At 42.6% G+C, this 19,543-nt stretch overlaps 1 protein-coding gene across 1 annotated transcript in view; it reads right to left on the bottom strand.

Annotated features, from left to right (window-relative positions):
* psme3 (proteasome activator subunit 3) overlaps window positions 1–19,543 on the bottom strand; it is a 44,962-nt gene that overhangs the window by 12,028 nt on the left and 13,391 nt on the right. The window contains exons 2-6 of the mRNA XM_080213827.1: window positions 18,078–18,110; window positions 16,984–17,046; window positions 16,297–16,404; window positions 12,600–12,648; window positions 1,913–2,025 (exon numbers count right to left, since the gene is read on the bottom strand). Of these exons, the coding sequence (XP_080069953.1) occupies window positions 1,913–2,025; window positions 12,600–12,648; window positions 16,297–16,404; window positions 16,984–17,046; window positions 18,078–18,110 (366 nt within the window). The remainder of the gene's footprint in view (window positions 1–1,912; window positions 2,026–12,599; window positions 12,649–16,296; window positions 16,405–16,983; window positions 17,047–18,077; window positions 18,111–19,543) is intronic.

Genomic DNA, 19,543 nt, shown 5'->3' on the forward strand with positions numbered 1-19,543 from the left:
TCTGCACGGACTCTCCGACACAGCATCTTACTCAGACCCTATCGCCATCACTCCCTGCATTAACCCCGCTAATCCCTCTAACCTACACATCTTTGGATACTAAGGGGCAATTTAGCTTGACCAATCCACTTAAACTGCACACCTTTGACTGTGGGAGGAAACCAGAGCACTTGGTGGAAACCTACGCAGACACGATGAGAACGTGCAGACTCCACACAGACAGTGAGCCAAGACTAGAATCAAACACAGGCCCCTGGCACTGAAATTACCATGGGACTGGTGTACCCATTCCCTTTAACTTTCCTCCACTGTTGCTGGGGTGGAATTTCTTGGCATCAGTCACCCTTTAATTATCTTATCTAAGAGAACAACGTTTTAAGAGATGTACGATAAGTTGTGCCATTGGTATTTCTGATGGAACAGCATGATGCTACTGGTGAAAACAGTTTGAATATTCAGATCGTCTCAGGCTGGACACTAACAGCAATTTTATCATAATTAATATTGGTATCAGGGTTTGTATCAGCCTTGCCTTACTTTCCAGATTTATGCCAAATGGCTCACAAAGTTTATTTATTAGTCAGAAGTAAGGCTTACATTAACACTTCAATGAAGTTACTGTGAAATTCCCTTGGTTGCCACACTCCGGCGCCTGTTCGGGTCAATGCACCTAACCAGCATGTCTTTCAGAGTGTGGGAGGAAACCAGAGCACCCAGAGGAAATCCATGCAGACATGGGGAGAACATGCAAACTCCACACAGATGGTGATCCACACCAGGAATCGAATCTGGTCTCTGGCGCTGTGAGGCAGCAGTGCTAACCACTGTGCCACCCCGTTTCAGAATGGCAGTTTCCTCCACATTATGGCCTCATTTATAAAGAATAATCTGAAACAGGTGTAGGACACTTCTACAAAATACTTGAAAAATTAGCTGAACCACATGTGGTTCAAGACCAACTAGTTTTTTTTCCAGTTCTACAATGCTCTCAGTGCTACTGAGAAAATAGTAGGGAAGACTATTTTACTCTGAATATCTGGAATTATTTTTCTCCACAGATGGATGAGTAGACATTGTGTTTAGCTGGAGGATTTGTGACCATACTGTGCCCTTAGGATATATGTGTGTCATGTTTCTTTTGAAGGATACATTAAGATGCAACCGCTGTTTAATGGTGTCACTTTGTCTGCTCCAGGCAGCCCACCTGTACAGAATGCAGAGGAATAACTGATTCTAGTTATTGGGAGGCTTTGCTTTAATCGGAATTAATGCAGTTTTGTTTATTTTTGAGTTGATCCCTGGGGTTTCAGAGTAGGGTTTAATTAGGTTGATTGACAAAAGCGCATCATGTGCTAATGGGAGGAGTTAGGTTTACAGAGGGAAAAAGCTTGGATTTGCAAGGAGCAGTAGCTCTTCTCTGTTCCTTGAGATTGAAGTCTGGGATCTGCTGGAAAGTAGGTATCTCTCTCCTGAGGTGTTCTGGAGTTTTGTAAGTAGTAGCCTACATAATTGGAAATTGGAACAATGAGAGATAGGCTAGCAGTTATATCTCGTCATATTTAAGTGTTTCAATTAGTAAAAGTTACACTAATTCTTTTTGTTACAGTTAAAGTTTGTTTTGTTAAAGCTTCCTAGAGACAATAGAATCACATCTGGAGTGAAACACCTTATCCCGACACTGATGGCAAAAACAAAAGTAGTTGGGAGTTTAGTCAAACTTTATAACAAACCTTGGAGTTTCTGATCTGGTCCCTAACAGATATCTCAATGTTGCGGAAAATTGGTCCTTGTGGGGGTTGTGCTCATCTTCATTTGAACTTAAATGCAGCATAATGCAATAATCAAATTTTGATATGAACAGTTTACTGATTGCACAGTGCTCAAGGCTGGAGTTGCAGAAGATGTCACTTACCGTGTTGCATTTTTCCATGAGTGTCCTGATTTCTGGCTTTATTTTCTCAATCATTTCAACCAGTTGCTGGTTGCTCTTCAGCATTCCATTGGGAATTACAAACACTTTTGTACCTGCAACATTTAACAAGACAATCTGATTAAGTGGGGACAATTGGGGTGCACTATGCACTTTAAAGGAAAAAATACTGCAATGTTGTAACTTCGACAGCAAAGTTGCTCATTCCCAGAAATATAAACAGCTTGCAGCACGATGGCACAGTGGTTAGCACTGTTTCCTCACTGCACTAGGGGCCCAGGTTCGATGCCTGGCTTGGGTCACCGTCTGTGTGGAGTTCGCATATTCTCACCGTGTCTGCATGGGTTTCCTCCGGGTGCTCCAATTTCCTCCCGCACTCCAAAGGTGTGCTGGTTAGGTGCATTGGTCATGCTAAATTCTCCTTCACTGAACCCGAACAGGTGCCAGAATGTGGGGACTAGCGGATCTTCTCAGTAAGCTCATTGCAGCGTTGACGTAAGCCTACTAGTAAATACACTTTACTTCAAAGCTGCTGGAAATAAATGTACAGAAATCCAACAGCCTTTGAGAAGCAGACAGGTTAACTTTTTGAGTATTAGACCTATACCAGAACAGTCCAAATGTCAAACATTAAACAGCTCGACATCTGACAGATTTACTGAACATTTCCGACATTTTTAAGAGTCTTACGGTCTATGTGAGACCATAATACATAGGAGCAGATTTAGGCCACACTGCCCATGGAGTCTGCTCCGCCAAACAATCATGGCTGATACTTTTCTCATCCCCATTCTCCTGCCTTTTCCCCATAACCCCTGATCCCCTTATTGATCAAGAACCTATCTATCTGTCTTAAAGACACTCAATGACCTGGCCTCCGCAGCCTTCTGTGGCAAAGAGTTCCACAGATTCACCACTCTCTGGCTGAAGAAATTCCTCATCAGTTGCATCAATTAGCCTTATCTGCACCACTGACTCCAAACGAATGATGAATTGACAACCATGAACAAGAATTGTCGAACTTACCGATCAGGATTTAAATAAGATTAGGCAGTGAAAGCCAAGATGGCCAAAATTGATTAAAAACACAAGTTCCAAGAAAATTTCATTAGAAATGCAGTCATGGCAAATCATCCCTTAATGTCAGGGGGATTAGCAGGGTACATATGTGAGGTTATGGGGATAGGACCTGGGTGGAGTTATGGTCAGTATAGACCCGATGGGCCAAATAGCCTCCTTCTGCACTGTAGGATTCTTTGATATAGCCCTTTTAAGAATGTAAAGAAGTTGAAAGTTCAGTAAAACAATCCAGATATTGTATCACATTGCTTAGTTCATTCCTAATTTGCTTTCCTGTGGTTTTGTGTCCATTCACCACTTTTTAAAATGATGCTGTTTTACTATTCTTCAGGATTTCTTAAAAGTTCAGGATGTAATTGCTGAGAAACAGAACATTTTTATAGTTCCCAGCAGAAAATAGTCCAGACCCAAGGGAAGGCTTCCTCAAGTCTGTCCAAATGCTGTACGTCAACAGGAAATATGCTATTTACTGCAGAGAACCTACAGCCTCCCAATTTTAATCCTCTGATGGTTTTAGGCTTGGGAGATTTCAATTTGTATGAAATTACGGACAGTTCTGTGGTGCATACTGACACCCACTACGAACTGAAAAAAATCTGATTTTCCTTTAAATGAGGCATACAAGTGGAAATGTGTCAGATTCACCCAGCCTCGCTCCAGCAAACTCAGTTTGAACCTCTCCACCAGATGTCCACTTCATCGAAACCAAAAGTCACAAATCACCTCCTCCACAATTGTGACCATAAAGCCGCACCTCCCTGATCTAAGGTTTTGAACCCTCTTCCCAAATGAGTGCCTGATGAAATATCATCAACCTGAAAGGTTTGTGTTGCTCCTCTATCCATGAACGCTACCCGAGTTGCAGAGCATTTACAGGAGGCCACCGTGTGTCAGGTCAATGCAGACTCTGGACAGAAATTCACTCAGTCTCATTCACCTCCTCTATTCCCATCACCTTGTAACTTTATTTTACTCAAGTGCCCACCCAACCGCCTTCTGATCACCTCCTCTTCACCACTCTTGTAGGCGGCAAATTCAATTTTCTGCCTGTATTCCGCATGACATCCATTCTAATACTTGTCCGCTGACTCAAAATCCTGACCTCAGTTGTGAATCTACTATGCGGTAACTTTATTGAAGGTCTTTTGAAAAATAAAACAAAATGTATTATCTTAGACATTATTCCAACCTGCACTGTTGCTTCCTCCATGAATTTTCAACAAGTTGGTCAATTATCAAATATGATCTTCCCTTTCAACTCCGCCTTCCAAGCCCATATCTCCATTCTTGAACATTTCCAATCAGATTTCTGCTGTTGCCATTGCAGCAAAACAGCCCTCTTCAGAGTCACATTTGACAAGTTATGTGGCTTTGTCCATGACAACAACCCCTTCTCAAGCTTTTCACACGGTCTGCTCCCTTTGACATGATTCGACCACACCATCCTCTCCCTGGTTAGTGTCTAAGACTGGACCAGAACGTACGCAACCCTAGTGCCTGCCCTATTTGACCCCAGGGTCCAACATTTTCAACTTTCACTCCAAATATAGTCTTGTTTGTTCAGCACCTATTTTTTTCCTTACGTCCCTGAAATGCCTTGGAATGTACATTTCTATGTGAACAGATGTCTGTTGTTTAAGCTGACCCAGAGCAATCCGTGGAACTTTCCAACCAAGATTAAATCATTACTTTTTCTGGTCGTATGAAATGCCTAATTGCTAACGTTGTACACATCTGGCCAACATTACACTTTTAATCCTTAACTAGCAAATTGTGTAGTTAATCATGTATACAAAGTCAAATGCCAGTATAAGCAATAATTTCCCATAATAAGCAATAAGTTGCCATAATAGATAATTCAGGTCCAGTGTAGATCTAAATATGGATGTTAATGGAGTGATGAATTTACCCTGATAATGCATTTTTTCACAATCCCTCAATTTAATCTTTAGAACATTTCTGATATTTACCTCTTCCAAGGTAATTCCATAATTTGATTACACTACTAGACTTCAAGACCTCCTTGTCCACCTTAAGGCCGGAATCTTACTGGCCTGCCTGCCATGGGAATAGGAGCAGGCGAGGGGATGCAGCACGGTAAGGTCCGTTGACCTCGGGCAGCATTTTGCAGCTTCGGGATGAGTGAGGCAATAAAATCCCCTCCTTAGTTCAGCCACCAACTCTTTGGGGGGGGGGGGGGGGGGCAGTTTTACACAAATGGAAAATGCAATAAACTATTTGAGCTATGGTATGGCTCATAGACAGTTAATGCAGAGAACTTGACAACTCTTTTGTGCTAAAATTATTGTATAAGCAATATCCTCAGACAAGAAACTTCAGCAGCTCAAGAGCCCCACTGCACAAAAGATTTTACTTAATGATGTTTGGATTTGGAAAGCAAGCTTCCTTGCCAAAAAGCATGAGCATACAATTACTGTATAAACATGTCAAGATATTTGTATAAAGCAGCTTCACACTGATGAAGGAAGCCTGAATTATGTGAGTAACATTAAAACTTGGCTTGACAGTAAGATTGCTTTTTCTCTGCCAATGAGAGGAAACAGCAAGCCTTTTCACACCTTTAAAGACATGCGGCCATCGTTTTCCTATCTGGTCCTTGGAAACAATACAATTTTCCTTAATCCCATAGGAGGCGGCGCAGCTGCTACAGTACTAACCAGTGGCCGAGGGCAATGATCTGGGCACATGGGTTCAAATCTGGATTTGGTGTTGCTGAATGAGGCAGACTTGATTAAGGAACTTAAGGTGAAGGAACCCTAAGGGAGCAGTGACCACAATGTGATAGAATTTACCCTGCAGTTTGAGGGGGAGAAGCTGGAATCAGATGTAACAATATTACAGTTAAATAAAGGTAACTACAAAGACATGAAGGCCAGAGTTGATTGGAAAGGGAGCTTAGCAGGGAAGACAGTGGAACAACAATGGCAGGAATTTTTGAGAGTTATTCAGGAGGCACAACAGAAATTCATCCCAAAGAGGACAAAACATGGTAAGGGGAGAACGAGGCATTCATGGGTGATGAGGGAAGTCAAGGACAGCATAAAAGCAGAAGTAAAAGCATACAAAGTGGCAAGGATTAGTGGGAAGCCAGAGGATTGGGAAGCCTTTAAAAGCAAGCAGAGAACAACTAAAAAAGCAATAGGGGGAGGAGAAGATGAAATGAGTATAAGCTAGCTAGTAATATAAAAGAAGATAGTAAGAGTTTTTTTCAAAATGTAAAAGGTAAGAGATAGACAAAAAAAACACTGGACCACTGGAAAATGAGGCAGGAGAAGAAATAATAGGAAACAAAGCAATGGCAGAGGAACTGAACAGTTACTTTGCATCAGTTGTCATGGTGGAAGACACCAGTGGGTTGCCAGAGCTCCAGGAGAGTCAGGGGGCACAGGTAAGTGCAATGGCCATCACTAAGGAGAATGTTCTGGGGAAACTGAAAGGTCTGAAAGTGGATAAATCACCTGGACCAGATGGACTGCACCCCAAGGTTCTAAAGAGATAGTTGAGGAAATTGTGGAGGCATTGATGGTGATCTTTCAGGAATCACTGGAGACAGGGAGGGCGTGATGTGGAGATGCTGGTGTTGGACTTGGGTAAGCACAGTAAGAAGTCTCACAACACCAAGTTAAAGTCCAACAAGTTTATTTGGCAGCACTAGCTTTCGGAATCTCAAGCTCCTTCATCAGGTGAGTGAGGACTTGCATTCACAAACAGGGCATATAAAGACACAAACTCAATTTACAAGATAATGGTTGGAATGTGAATCCTTACAGCTAATCAAGTCTTAAAGATACAGACAATGTGAGTGGAAAGAGGGCCAAGCACAGGTTAAAGAGATGTGTATTGTCTCCAGCCGGGACAGTTAGTGAGATTTTGCAAGCCCAGGCCAAGTCGTGGGGGTTACAGATAGTGTGACATGAACCCAAGATCCCGGTTGAGGCCGTCCTTATGTGTGCGGAACCTGCTATCAGTTTCTGCTCAGCGATTCTGCATTGTCGTGTGTCGTGAAGGCCGCCTTGGAGAATGCTTACCCGAAGATCAGAAACTGAATACCCGTGACTGCTGAAGTGTTCCCCGACTGGAAGAGAACACTCCTGCCTGGTGATTGCTGAGCAGTGTTCATTCATCTGTTGTTGTAGTGTCTGCATGGTCTCCCCAGTATACCATGCCTTGGGACATTCTTTCCTGCAACGTTGGCCGAGTCGCAAAAGTATGTACCATGTACCTGGTGGATGCTGTTCTCACATGAGATGATGGCTTCCTTGTTGATGATCCAGCACGTCTTGCAGAGACTGCTGTGGCAGGGTTGTGGTCACTGCTCTCCTAAAGGCTGGGTAGCTTGCTGCAGACAATGGTCTGTTTGAGGTTGTGCGGTTGTTTAAGTGGGGGTGTGGGGATGACCTTGGCGAGATGTTCGTCTTCATCGATGACACGTTGAAGGCTCTGGAGAAGATGTCGTAGCTTCTCTGCTCCGGGGAAGTACTGGATGACAAAGGGTACTCTGTCCATCGTGTCCCGTGTGTGTCTTCTGGGGAGGTCGGTGTGGTTTCTTGTTATGGCGCGTCGGAACTTTTGATCGATGAGTCAAGCACCATATCCTGCTCTTATGAGGGCTTCTTTCAGCGTTTGGAGGTGTTTGTTGCGATCCTCCTCATCTGAGCAGACTCTGCGTATATGGAGGGCTTGTCCGTAGGGGATGGCTTCTTTAATGTGTTTAGGGTGGAAGCTGGAGAAGTGGAGCATCATGAGGTTATCCATAGGCTTGCGGTATAGTGAACTGGAGGTGTTTTATAGAGATGCGTGTATCCGAGAATGCAACTGATTCCGGAGAGTAGTCCATGGTGAGTCTGATGGTGGGATGGAACTTGTTGATGTTATCATATAGTTGTTTCAATGATTGTTCGCTATGAGTCCAAAGGAAGAAAATGTCATTGATGTACTTAGTGTATAGCACTGGTTGAAGATCCTGTGTGGTGAAGAGGTCTTGTTCGAACCTGTGCATAAAGAGGTTGGCATATTGAGGTGCGAATTTGGTCCTCATAACTGTGTGTGAATGAAGAACTGGTTGTTGAAGGTGAAGACGTTATGGTCCAGGATGAAGTGGATAAGTTGTGTAATTGCATCTGGAGATTTGCAGTTGTCGGCATTGAGTACTGAAGCAGTTGCGACAATGCCGTCGTTGTGGGGGATGCTGGTGTAGAGTGTCGAGACATCTATTGTGACGAGGAGTGCTCCTGGTTCAAATGCTCCATGTGTGCCAAGTTTCTGTAGGAAGTCTGTAGTGTCACGACAGAAGCTGGGGGTTCTTTGTACAATGGGTTTCAGGACGCGCTTGACGTAGCCGGAGAGGTTCCCACACAGGGTCCCATTGCTTGATATGATGGGACGGCCGAGCGTGTTGGCCTTGTATCTTTGGGATGCAGTAGAGATCTCCAACACAGGGAGTATGTGGGATGAGAGCAAGGAAGGTGCTTTGGCAGTCCGGATCAATGGGCTTGATCAATCTGTTGAGTTGACGGGTGTGTTCTTTGGTCTTTGCAGGTAACCGTCTATAGTGTTCCTGGTTGCTCAGCTTTGGGTACACTTCTTTGCAGTAATCTGTTCTGTTCAGTACGACAGTGGCCCCTCCTATATCTGCTGATTTGATGACAATGTTGCAGTTGGTCTTGAGAGCGCGGATGGCGTTGTGTTGTGCTTGGGTGATGTTTGGGGCTGTCTTATGAGTGCGGCTAATGAATCTGGCAGCGACACACCTCCAGATGGTTTGGGCATACATGTCGAGTCCAGGGCAGCGGCCTTCCAGGGGGTCCCAGAGGACTGGAAAATAGCTAATGTAACACTGCTGTTTAAGAAGGGAGGGAGGTAGCAGAAATTATAGGCCGGTTAGGCTGACTTCATCATTGGCAAGATTTGAGAGTTCATTATTAAAGATGGGATCGCAGAATATTTGGAAGTGCATGATACAATAGGTCCGAGTCAGCATGGCTTCGTCAAGGGGAGATCATGCCTGACAAATCTGTTAGAGTCCTTTGAGGAAGTAACAAGGAAGTTAGATAAAAGAGAACCAGTGGACATGATTTATTTAGATTTCCAGAAGTCCTTTGACAAGGTGCTGCATAGAAGACTGTTAAATAAGTTAACAGCCCATGGTGTAACGGACAAGATCCTGGCACGGATAGAGGATTGGTTAACTGGCTGAAGGCAGAGAGTGCCGATAAAAGAGACGTTTTTAGGATGGCAGCTGGTAACTTGTGGTGTGCCTCAGCGGTCAGTGCTGGGACCACAACTTTTCACACTATACATTAACGATTTGAAAACAGGAGCTGAAGGCACTGTTGTTAAGTTTGCAAATGATACAAAGATATGTAGAGGGACAGGTGGTATTGATAAAGTGGGGAGGGCGGCTGCAGAAGAACTTGGACAGATTAGGAGACTGGGCAAGTAAGTGGCAGATAGAATACAATGTGAAAAAGTGTGAGGTTATGCACTTTGAAAGGAGGAATGGAGGCATAGACTAATTTCTAAATGGGAAAATGCTTAGGAAATCAGAAACACAAAGGGACTTGGGAGTCATTGTTCAAGATTCTCCAACGGTTAAAGTGCAGGTTCAGTTGGCAGTTAGAAAGGCAAATGCAATGTTAGCAGTCATGTCGAGAGGGCTAGAATACAAGAGCAGGGATGTATGTATATCTGAGGCTGTATAAGGCTCTGTTCAGATCTCATTTGGAGTACTGGAGTAAGAGCTTGTCGTATGAGGACTCTGGATCTGTGTTCGTTGGAGTTTAGAAGGACAAGTGGCGATCTTATTGAAATTTACAGGGTATTGCGAGGCCCGGATAAAGTGGATGTGGAGAGGATGTTTCCACTAGTAGGAAAAACTGGAATCAGATGGCACAATCTCAGGCTAAAGGGACAATCCTTTAAAACAGAGGGAGAGGAATTTCTTCAGCCAGAGAATGGTGAACCTGTGGAACTCTTTGCCACAGAAGGCTGTGGCGGTCAGGTCATTGAGCATCTTTAAGACAGAGATGGATAGGTTCTTGACTAATCAAGGGGATCAGGGGTTATGGGGAAAAGGCAGGAGAATGTTTTTTTTCTCATCCCCAATCAGCCATGATTGAATGGCAGAGCAGACTCGATGGGTCGAGTGGCCTAATTCCGTTCTTATGTCTTATGGTCTCGCCAAGATAGATGGTGAAACTTAATGGTGGCATGGAGGCACAGTGGTTAGCACCGTAAGATGCTCTTTCAGAGTGGTGTCGACTCGATGGGCGAAATGGAACTATAGGGATTCTATGACATGAAAGTACATTATTTATTTCTTTGGCATCACGAGCTTCTGGAGCGCTGCTCCTTCATCAGGTAGCATTCTTAAAGCTCATGATTCCAAATAAACAGAAGTGGACTTTAACCTGGTGTTGTGAGACTTCTTACTGTGCCCACCCCAGTCCAAGGCCCACATCTCCACATTATATTTATTTCTTGTTTTAGAAAAAACAAGTTATTTGTAATTAACAGGTTTTTAAAAAAAAGACACAAAGCACCCAAGGATGGGAAAGGAGGCAATCCTATCATTGTGTGGACACACACACAGAGACACACACAAAGCTCTTTGGGATTTTCCCAGGGGCTTTGGAATCCTGACATTAAGCTCAAATGGCAATTCTGTGACTTGTGGAGCACTGTTCCCATAGGTAGGCTAGTTGGCTGCCTGCAAATTTGCAATCCAATAATTCCCCATAATAAGTAATAAATTCCCACAATAGATAATTTCGGATTGTCTATCACCTGCAGGACGATCCAGCGAGCTGGATCCTTGGATATGGAAATGCCCTCAAGAGTGGAGAATTCAAAGGAAAATTTCAAAGGGACCAAACCCTCTGGCGGAAGAATTTGGCCGCAGGTACAACCAATCCTAGCAGGAGACCTCTTTCTGTGGGATACAGCCTCTGGCTTTGATGGTCTCCAGGCTTGGACTTGCCCGACTGTGGGTAGGCACTCTTAAGGCTGGCTGTACTGCAAACTTGCCCTGAATTGGGGCCTTGAGTGGGCAAGTTGGCTGCCAGCCTCAGCTTCCCAGGTTTCCCCTGGCGCAGCACCCCATTATTTTCCTGACCCTAGGAAAATTTAGTCCTTACTATCAGAGAAAGGAATTCAGCTTTCCAATTATTAGTAGCAGTTTTGAGGAAGGAAGAACTGGTACGAAGGAGGGGCTGCATCTGAACAGAAGTGGCAAAACAGGGAAATGAAAAGTGATTTAAACTGAGGAGGGCAGCAGGAGGAATAAAGGTAAATCAGAAAGAGCAAGCAGACAAGGTAAAAAAAAAGAGATGACAATACTTCCACAAGTTGAAAAGTGTTTGTTAAAACGGATACTATGTAGGAACTTGGCTGCAATCAAGGTGGGAGTGAAAAATAAAGGTCATTATACTTTTAGAAAAGACAGAGGGTGAGAATTTCCATGCAATCTGATTTGCATTTTGCAGCAACAGCCTGCCATTAGCCGGTGGAGGAATCTTCTGGTTCCACCATCACCAATATGAGTGGGGGGGAGGAGGAGGAGGCGTTGGTGGAATCCCACCAGAGTGAACGGTTGCAAAATTCCAGAATTGCAATATCGATGAAGGAAGGGATAAATGTGAGAGAGACTGAGGACTGACGTATGCAATTGAAGTGGTTGCAGAGTCAGTAATGATAAAGATAAAAGGGCTTGTTAAAACAATGGTTTTGGACTACATACCCCTAATTGCAGAAGAGAAATAGAAGAAATCTACAGACAGATCAGGGAGGTGAATAGGAACAACAGTTATTTTAGGAGATTTTCACAGCCCACTTAACTGATTGGGAGAGAAGTAAATGGAAGAAATAAGCATAATAATTTTCTAAAAGGTGTGCCATGTTCCTTCCCATAAAGGTGAGAAAGGAGCTAAATGTTTGGAGCAGTGATTGTAACACAATAATAAGGTTTAACATGCAAAAAGTATCCTCCTGAACTAATACAAACTTACAATTTTACTAATCCAGCTAGGGTGACCCGTATACCCAACAAATAAACTAAGATGCAATTTCTTTATACGCACTGGGCTTATGGGCAATTTGAGGTTAAGTATAACATACCCAGCTTAATCCCCTTTGACATTCTCTACATGAATTAGCTACCTTTTTAATGCTCTAAGGCAGGAAGCAATAAACGTGTGTCAATCGGGGTAAATCTCCTCATTCACAATCGTACTGACAATAACATTCTCACACATACATACCACGATCTCTTTAAAGCAGCTAAACACAAACATTTTGAAAAGTTCTTGTACTTAATTTTAAGTAAATCGTTGAGAGAATTTTGTAAGAACTGATTATTATATTTTGAAGTGTAGAAGACGGAAATGGGTTTTGAGGAACTCCCTCAAAGAGACTTTTTTTCTGTTTTATTTTGTCGGCAATAACACCAGGAAATTGCTCATCAACTTGTGCATTTTGCAACATTCGGTTTCTCAAGTTTCAAACATTTACACAGTAGGAACGGCAAATCATTAGCCAAAAAAATTCCAGTTCACCATCGGGTTTCCTTTACCTGGGCAATTACTTTCACCATCTTCCAGTTTTCGCTTCTTAATGTTGCGCTGAAATTTAAAACAAAACAAAATTGAAAATCAAATTCCAAGATCTGGGAAGGAACGAGCATAAAGCATAACTAGAGAATAAGAGAGTTAGCAAAGTCATGAGTCCCTCAAGCAAATGTCTAAATAAACTAAAAGGCCAAGTAGCTTTATATCTAAGAATACAGGAAAACAAAAAGAGATTTACTAGGATGCTACCGGGACTTGATGGTTTGAGTTATAAGGACAGGCTGGGTAGACTAGGACTTTTTTTCTCTGGAGTGTGGGAGGCTCAGAAGTGATCTTACAGAGGTCTATAAAATAATGAGGGGCATAGATCAGCTAGACAGTCAACATCTTTTCCCAAAGGTAGGGGAGTCTAAAACAAGAGGGCATAGGTTTAAGGTGAGAGGGGAGGGATACAAAAGGGTCCAATGGGGCAGATTTTTTTTTTTTACACAGAGTGGTGAATGTCTGAAACAAGCTACCAGAAATAGTAGTAGAGGCAGGTATAATATTGTCTTTTAAAAAGCATTTAGACAGTTATATGAGTAAGAAGGATATGGGCCAATCGCAGGCAATTGAACTAGCTTAAGGGTTATAAAAATGGGGCGAACTGGATGAGTTGGATGGAAGGGCTTGTTTCTATGCTGTAAACCTCCATGAATCTATGAGTGGAGTGATAACAGTTGAATATTATTTAAATGAGCAAGAGGCAGATTGTGAATTGGAAGCAAGAGAATCGTTTTATCCCTTTTTAAAAATTATGCATGGTTTATTTTCGTCACAAGTAGGCTTACATCAACATTGAAATGAAGTTCCTGTGAAAATCTATTGCTGTTCTATATTCCGTTAATGTTCACAGTCTTTTTCATTAGTTTCTTGGCATTCCTCTGCTCCTTCCTGCAGTTTTTTTCCCCCAACATATTCTGGGCTGAGTGTGCGGGATGGAATACTGAGCCAGTGGGCCAACCTTCTCAAACTGAGGAGGGACACTCATCTTGGTTGATTGGACTAATAATACCAATGGGGAAAAGTTAAATAGCGCACCTCTGGAGGAAGCAAAATCTGACAGGGCCATGATTTAGGTGTGATTCAGGAAGATTTGGAATCACACCAGGAGCTTTTGGCTCAAACCCAACCAAACGATGAAAAGTCTTGTCGCTTTGATGGCCATGCAAAATTATTCTGGACAGTCTAAAATCTAGCTTCTGTTAGTCAGAAATCCAATTCACAAAAAGGTTCAGCAATTCATGCACAAATGGACATCATCACTTAGAAAAGAAAAAAGGATGGCCAGAGTATAAAACGAAGGTACTGAGAGGAGCTGAAGCTGAAAAATAGGGTGGCATGATGGCCTCACAGCGCCAGGGATCAGAGTTCGAATCCAGCCTAGGGTGACTGTCTACGTGGAGAATGCACAGTTCTCTGTGTGGGTTTCCTTCTGCAGTCCCAAGATGCACAGGTTAGGCGGAATGGCCATGCTATATTGCCCCTCAGTGCCCCAAGATATGCAGACTGGCAGAGTATGTGTTGGTTACAGGGATGGTGAGGCTTGGGCAAGATGCTCTGCCAGGGAGTTGGTGCAGACTCGATGGGCTGAATGACCTCCTTATGCACTGTAGGAATTCTGCAAGCTGACACTCAGGCATTTGGTGAACCAGCAAATGAAAAGCTTTAATCTACACTAAGACCTGGCCAGGAATGTTCTTGTGCCAAACTTGGAAAGGCACACATAGCACCTCTGCTAATCAAAGAATTTAAAAATATGTGGGAATGACTACTTGAGAAGTAACAAATCTTATTTTATTATTTGTTTATGTCTCTCTTAGTGCATTGCTTCGGTTTTGGCAACAGTACGATAAAACATACTGCAAACAGCTGTGAAAGCCAAAAGTACAAAAAATAAAACACAGCTTGAGGGGGATCCCGGAAAAACCAACACAACACCTAATCACATAACATGGGAGGTTGTTACAAAATTGTTGCTGATGCCAAGGATAGTAATAAAAATGCAGAACACATTACACCTAATATTGGTTTCAGTTTGCAAGCAGATAATGTGAAACATGCAGTAGAATCCCTGGGCATTGTACTGTTATGCTGCTGACCCAATCTTAAAATAAAACTCATAATCCGAAAAAGTAGCATTGCGTTAGTGCTCAAGCTTTAATTGTGCACTCCACAAGGAATTCTATGACAATTTGGGCAGCATGATGGCACAGTGGTTAACACTGTTACCTCACAGTGCCAGGGACCTCAGTGCAACTCTGGTCTCAGATGGCTTGTCTGTGTGGAGTTTGCATGTTCTCACCGTGTCTGTATGGGTTTCCTCCGGTTTCCCCCCGCATTCCAAAGGTGTGTGGCTTAGGTGGATTGACCATGCTAAACTGCCTCTTAGTATCGGGGGAATTAGCAGGGTAAATAAGTTGGGTTGCGGGGATAGGGCCTGGGTGGGATTGTTTGTGGAGCAGGCTCGATGGACTTCCTTCTGCACTGTAGGGATTCTGTGATCGCTGTAACCACTAACATTGAACAGGAAATCATCAGAAAATTACCTTTCTATTTAAACTGCTGGATAAAGAGATCCCCCTCATTGCAAACACCTACTTAAGTATCAGCTAGTCCGCAACAACGATGGGGTGGGGTGGGGAATTCATTTATGGTGTACGGGCATTGCTGGCTCGGCCAGCATTTATTGCCTATCCCTAGTTGTCCTTCAGAAGGTGGAGTTAGTGAGCTGATTTCTTGAACCGGTGTAGTCCATACAGTGTAGGTAGACCCTCAGTGCTGCCAGGGATGGAATTCCAGTATTTTGATCCAACAACAGTGAAAGAACAGCGATATATTTCTAAGATAGGATGGTGAGTGACTTGGAGGGGAACTGCCAGGTGGTGATACTCCTAGTTATCTGTTGATCTTGTCCTTTGAACTGTTAGTGGATTTGGAAGTGCTGTGTAAAAAACACTGATGAGTTCCTGCAGTGCATGTTGCAGAACACTGCACATTGTTGGAGGAGGGTCTGAATGTTTGTGGAAGGGGTAGCAATCAGGCGGGTGTGGCTTAGTCCTGGATGGTGTCGAGCTTCTTGAGATTTGTTGGAGCTGCACTCATCCAGTATTTCATCACACTCCTAACTTGTAACTTGTAGATGATGGCCAGGGGTAGGGTGTGTACTGTGCAGGGCTTAGTCTGTAAGTTTAAAATATTTACTCTGCTCTGAAGTTAGAAGTGCTTTATTTTTTCTCCCTCTTCCATAGTAACTATGAGTGTAACACTGGCAGAACCACCCAGAGTTAGTGGCTTTAATCTCTTTGTTGAATGGTTCTCTACGCAATGCAATTGTCCAGGCAAAGTTAGCACTTCTGGGCAATTACAGGATCAGCCCTTGCATGGGAACTACCGAGAGAGATTCCCAAGTGCGTCTTTGCGGTACCTTCCCAAACCAGATACAGAGAAATCAGGAAGTTATGGCCCCCTATACTATCAAGCTACAAATGTGAAAACTATTTTTAAATAAAACGCGAGCCCTGGAAAGTTCAGATCTGCCTTCCCAAAATATAAGTAGTATTTAAAGTTGATTAATTTTGCCGGCTTCCAGGGTTAATTCAGTTCACATTAACAACTGCCCCAAGAGGGATTTCATATATCCAATCCTTCTGAAATACTCACTGTACTATCCAAACCGTCATGGCTGTTGGTTAACATTATAGGTTCTGGCACAGGCAAGTTGAGGTCCGAATGAATAGTAGCCAAATCCGAAATATTCAAGAGGGGTTCCTAAAAGGAATGTATCTACAGTTAGATCATTTATAAAATGAAAACCCTCATTTTGGCCATAGATTGTAATGAGCCAGTCAGCGTGGACATTGCAATACTACATGTTCCGTGATAAAAGAAGCCAATTAATTTCCATTTGCATTGGCTACCAACAATAATGAGATGCTTTCTAGAAAAAGCCAAAAGGTTTGACTTTCACATCACTCTACAAATTAAGGTGCTAACTATAATCATGTACACAGAAAGGTCCAACACTTCTCTTTCAGCATCGGATTACACTGTTTAGTTCAAGTTATTGCATAATTATTCGTCGCACAAAATAACAAAAAGACTAACAGAAAACATACAATTTGTACAGAGGTGATTAAATGCAAATTTGTCATTTAAACATGGTCTACACAAAGTGATGAATTCAGAGATTCCTCATTCTCAAACGGAGCGTAGATTAGAGATTCAGCTCTACAATATTGTAGCTCTATGCCTAGTCTACACGTCTTTTGAGCATTACACACTGAGATTACAGAATTTACCTTAAAATCAATAACTTATTCACATTCACTAAATGTTTGTGAATCTTACCTTCAGAAAACCATCTAGTTCCAATAACTTCTTTGGAAAAAAACTTGCAACTAAGTCTTCTGCCTAAAATGCAAATCAGAAAAAAAAAAGCCCTCATCAGACTGGTTGTTTCCAACAACAGTACTTCGTGCTGGATAATTCATGCACAAGTGACATGCCAATTTTATTGGTTTATTATATTTTTTATGGACCAAAATCTTCAGACTTGGTTCATACATTTCTGGGTAAGGAAGAAAGAGGCTAATAGCAAATACTTGGATATATACAGTGATTCCTTAAAGTTTAGTTTCGTTCCTGAATAGTGAAAATCAAAACAATTTCAGATTTTCTCATTATAACCATTGTGCAAGTTGTATTTAGGATCTTTCCTGTGAGAAAAATATATTAAAACATTATACCCATAACTCAAAATACTGTATATTCCTAAATGCCTTAAATGGGTAAGATACTCTGACAGAGAGTTGCTTTAGGCTTGAAGGGCCGAATGGCCTCCTCTCAACTGTAGAGACTTTATGATATTCGAAACTGGAGCACATGAAGGAAACCTGCGGAGACACGGGGAGCATGCGCAAGACTGTCTGTGTGACAGTCATCCGAGGTCAGAATTGAACCCGTTTCCCTGGCACTGTGAGGCAGCAGTGCTAACCACTGTGCTACCGTTCAATGCCAATATCAGGAGAAGAAATTAAATCTCTTGTGCCGCATTGCCGAAACACCACAGCATTACAGAATCAGGCACCTTCCAAATAATACCAAAAGGGCAGCACTGTTGACCCTTATTCCTTTCTCACAACAACTGCAACAGACTGGATCTGTACAATTCCATACCCACCCCACCATAAACTGACCCATGATCCCAACAGTAGTACCATAATGGGATAAAACTCAATATAAAAAATAATCAACAAATAGGTACGCTCATGTTTCCAGCAGGAAGTTTAAGGGAGGGACCTGGGAGCTGACGGTCTCCTCACATAGCAGCTAATAATTAATGAAGTTAGTTGGATGCAAAGCCAGAGGGAAAACAATTGAGAGATATAAATAGCCACTTCATCTGCCATTTACAACGTTTTGTGAACCAAATTGCTACTTACTTCAGCGGTCATTCGCTCCCTGAAAGCATCCACCTGAACAGAGAAAAAAAAACTCAAGTTATCTTATGACTACAGTAATTGGAAAAATGCATCATATATTGCAAAGATTTTCAAACAGGGGTTCCTGAATCTTATTTGCAAAGTTCTGATTTCTAGCAATCTTCCATCACATTTCAGTCAAAGGAACACAGCAATACAGCAGTTTAGTCCCTCATGTCCGTTTTCATGACTACTCAACATTCAAACCCCATTCAACCTTCTGTCTCGTATCTCTTAATATTTTTGGTTAACAGAAATACATTGACCTGATTTAAAATTAACCGATTTAGCTGCAACTGACATTTGTGAAAGAGATTTTCCAAGCTTCTAACTGCCTTCGTATATACAAGTGTTCCCTAACTTCACTCCTCCTGTAAGGCCAACTCTAACTTTTTAACAATGCCCCTTTGCCTCAACTCTTCAAACAGTGGAAACAGTTTTGCTCTCCCATCCGATCCATTCCTCTCAATGTCTTGAAATCTTTGATCATATAATACCTTTAATTCTTTTCAATTCTAAGGACTACAACTCCAGCCTGTTCAGTCCAGGCACTCAGCAACTCGCTGAGTGCCATTCATCCCCCACCTTCACCTGGAACCCCACATTCTTCCTTTTCAGATAAAGTCACAATTCCACTGGGCGCTTCAATTGAACCTTCCTCCATCACAGTTACAGGTAGTGCATTCCAAATCATTAACCACTCACTGTTCTATCCTCTTAGATCCAAAGCAGATGATTTTACATTTCTTTCATTCATTCTTAAGTTATGCTGTCGCTGGCTAGACCAGCATCTATTGTCCATCCCGGATTATACTCAAAAGGGTGGTGGTGTGAGCTGCCTTCCTGGACCACTGCAGTCCATGTGGTTTAGGTACATCCACAGTGCTGCTAGGGAGGGGATACCAGGATTTTGACCCAGTGACAGCTAAGGTATGGAAATATAGTTCCAAGTCATCGTGATAAGTGGCTTGGAGGGGACGTGCAGGTGGTGTTCTTATGTATCTGCTGCCGTTATTCTTCCAGCTGATAATGGTTGTGGGTTTAGAAAGTGCTGTCTCAGGAGACTTGGTAAGTTCCCGCAGTTATCTAACACATCATACACACTGCTGGCATTGCACATCGGTGGCAGAAGGATTGAATGTTTGTGAATGGGGTGCTGATTAAGTAGGCTGTTTTGTCCTGGATGGGGTCGAGCTTCTTGAGTGTTGTTTGGAGCTGTACCCATCCAGGCAGGTGGAAAGCATTCCATCGCATTCCTAACTTGTCTACATTGACATCCATTCGTCACAAGTTTTGCCCATCCACCAATAAATTCTCTCTTCTCATTGATATCATTTCATTCCTCACCATGAAAGTGACTCCTGCCCCTCTGCCATTCTCCTATCTTTCATGTAGACCTTATAATTTGTTATACTCGGCCCTCAGTC

Source organism: Carcharhinus amblyrhynchos, chromosome 27 (genome assembly GCF_965287045.1).
Source record: "Carcharhinus amblyrhynchos chromosome 27, sCarAmb.v2.hapA, whole genome shotgun sequence".
NCBI lineage: Eukaryota > Metazoa > Chordata > Chondrichthyes > Carcharhiniformes > Carcharhinidae > Carcharhinus > Carcharhinus amblyrhynchos.